At 61.9% G+C, this 2,392-nt stretch overlaps 1 protein-coding gene across 1 annotated transcript; it reads left to right on the top strand.

The window, feature by feature from the left end:
• The first annotated feature begins 439 nt into the window (after nt 1-439).
• Tmem158 (transmembrane protein 158) lies at nt 440-2,120 on the top strand. The gene has a single exon (XM_036192681.1). It carries the CDS (start codon nt 717-719, stop codon nt 1,575-1,577), a length of 861 nt encoding a protein of 286 aa, XP_036048574.1. The 5' UTR covers nt 440-716; the 3' UTR covers nt 1,578-2,120.
• Nucleotides 2,121-2,392: the final 272 nt, after the last annotated feature.

Genomic DNA, 2,392 nt, shown 5'->3' with positions numbered 1-2,392 from the left:
CATTCAATCTCTGGAATTTACATTCCCATAGTCCCACCCAACACCAAGACTCCTCAGAGTTCTAGTTCTCTTCCAGTACGACAAGTGCAGGATACACAATAAAGCCAACCAGAATCCAGATCTGAGAAAGATACAAGGAGCTATGGTGCAGAGTTCTGTCTCTGGCTCCTGAGGTAGCCTAGGGACATTCTCCCCCTCTCAGTTTCTCCTAGGCAGTAATGGGGGTGCTGATGAGTCCTAAGAGGAGGCTTCTTAGGCTCCCCTCAGAGTGACAAAGCGACAGTCTTCGGCTCCGGGACATGTTTCTCGGCTTTCCGCCCCCGGGGCTCCCCCTCGCTCCGCCCCCACGCGCTGCTTCGTTCCGCAGGTCTCCAGTTCCCGCCCCTGCGTATGGAGCCCCGCCCTCCCCAAGTCTCCGCACCCGGCGAGCGGGGGGCCGGGCGCGCGGAAGGCGGAGCTGAGCAGGGGAATCCTCTCCCGGTTCGCCGCGGGCCCGCAGAGCCACCCGGCCGTCCAGGTGCCCCTGCTCGGGGAGCCGCCGAACCTCGACGGGTCGAGCCTGCAGAAGCTCCCGTGGCACGTGAGTCGGTGTCGCCCCAACACGCTGGCAGTGACCCGCCTCGGCCCTCCCGGCCCCACGGTTCCCTCGCCGGACAGTCGCCTGAGCGCCATGCAGCCGCCGCCCGCCCCGCGCGCGTAGGCGTCCGCTACAGGCCATGCTGCCCCTGCTCGCTGCGCTGCTGGCCGCCGCCTGCCCGCTGCTGCCGGCGCACGGCGGGGTCACGGGTGCGCCCGACCTTCCCGGGACGCCCCCAAACGCCTCGGCCAACGCGTCCTTCTCGGGCGAACCCGCCGCCCCGCCCCTGCTGGCCTCGGCGGCACCCGCGCCCTCCGAGCGCGCGGGCCCAGAGGAGGCTCCCGCGGCGCCCTGCAACATCAGCGTGCAACGGCAGATGCTGAGCTCGCTACTTGTGCGTTGGGGCCGCCCGCGGGGCTTGCAGTGCGACTTGCTGCTCTTCTCTACCAACGCGCACGGCCGCGCCTTCTTCGCAGCCGCCTTCCACCGCGTCGGGCCGCCGCTGCTCATCGAGCATCTGGGGCTCGCGGCCGGAGGCGCGCAGCAAGACCTGCGCTTGTGCGTGGGCTGCGGCTGGGTGCGTGGCCGCCTGCGGGCCCCAGCCGGGGCTCCCACAGCGCTGCCTGCCTACCCCGCGGCTGAACCCGGGCCGCTGTGGCTGCAGGGCGAACCTCGTCACTTCTGCTGCCTGGACTTCAGCCTGGAGGAGCTGCAGGGCGAGCCGGGCTGGCGGCTGAACCGCAAGCCCATCGAGTCAACGCTGGTGGCCTGCTTTATGACCCTGGTCATCGTGGTGTGGAGCGTGGCCGCCCTCATCTGGCCGGTGCCCATCATTGCTGGCTTCCTGCCCAACGGCATGGAGCAGCGCCGGACCACCGCCGGCGCCCCCGCGGCCGCTCCCGCCGCCGTACCCGCAGGGACCACCGCCGCCGCCGCCGCCGCCGCTGCTGCTGCAGCTGCAGCCGCCGCGGCCGTCACCTCAGGAGTGGCCCCCAAGTGATCCCCGCTGCCCTGCGTCCACGCTGTGTACGCGCTCGCACGCGCCTTCCTCGAGGGAGACGTGGCAGGTGCGCTTCGTGCTGCCCTTAGTGTTCGTCCTTTTCCCGGGAGGGGACCGCGGAGAGGCCCCAACGAGGTGGGAAAGCGAGGTTTGTGCAGGGCTCCTGGTTCGGAAAAGCAGGGGCAAGCTCTCAGACTGAAGGGTGGGATCCACGCGTGGCTCGAGGACACAAGGGGAAGGGCCCTTTCCCCTGCGGCACCCCCTCCCTGCGCCCACATGCCCTTTATTCATGCAGAAAGTGACCTGATCCTGTGTATTTGTTTTATATATTTAATAACTGTTTTAAATGAAAGTTTTAGTAAAAAAAATAACAAAACAAAAAGATTCAAATGCTATCACTGTAGTAACAGGAGCTCTTTGTATCTGAACATAGTTGTACTTGAAGCTTCTTGGTTTGTTTTTTATTTATTTTAAAAAAGGGTGGGGGGAGGGCAAGGGACGGATTTGACACGGATTTATTGTTATTGCTAAAAAAAAAAAAAAGAAAAAAAAAGAACTTTATGAATCTTTTCCAAGTCGATCTATTCAGTGACATGGCCTGGTGGGCGTTTCTTCTTGTATTAATGTGGTTTTCTGGCTTTTAATACAGACATTTTCCTCCAGAAATGTGTATGTTTCCTTTATTTGCTTTTGGAAAAGGAAGCCAGGATGCAAGTGAAACACGAAGAAATTCCTGAAAGGAGAGGCGCCATCTGTCTCCCTGGCTGGGACAGGTGAAATCACTTTCAGAATGCTTCCAGTGGGACTTTCCTCTC

Source organism: Onychomys torridus, chromosome 7 (genome assembly GCF_903995425.1).
Source record: "Onychomys torridus chromosome 7, mOncTor1.1, whole genome shotgun sequence".
In the NCBI taxonomy this organism is placed as follows: domain Eukaryota; kingdom Metazoa; phylum Chordata; class Mammalia; order Rodentia; family Cricetidae; genus Onychomys; species Onychomys torridus.
Note: the sequence above shows the minus strand (reverse complement) of the source record. Positions and strands in the feature narration are given on the sequence as shown.

Coding starts and splice junctions, on each gene's coding strand:
- Tmem158 (XM_036192681.1), top strand. CDS start 717: ATGCTGCCCCTGCTCGCTGCGCTGCTGGCCGCCGCCTGCCCGCTGCTG.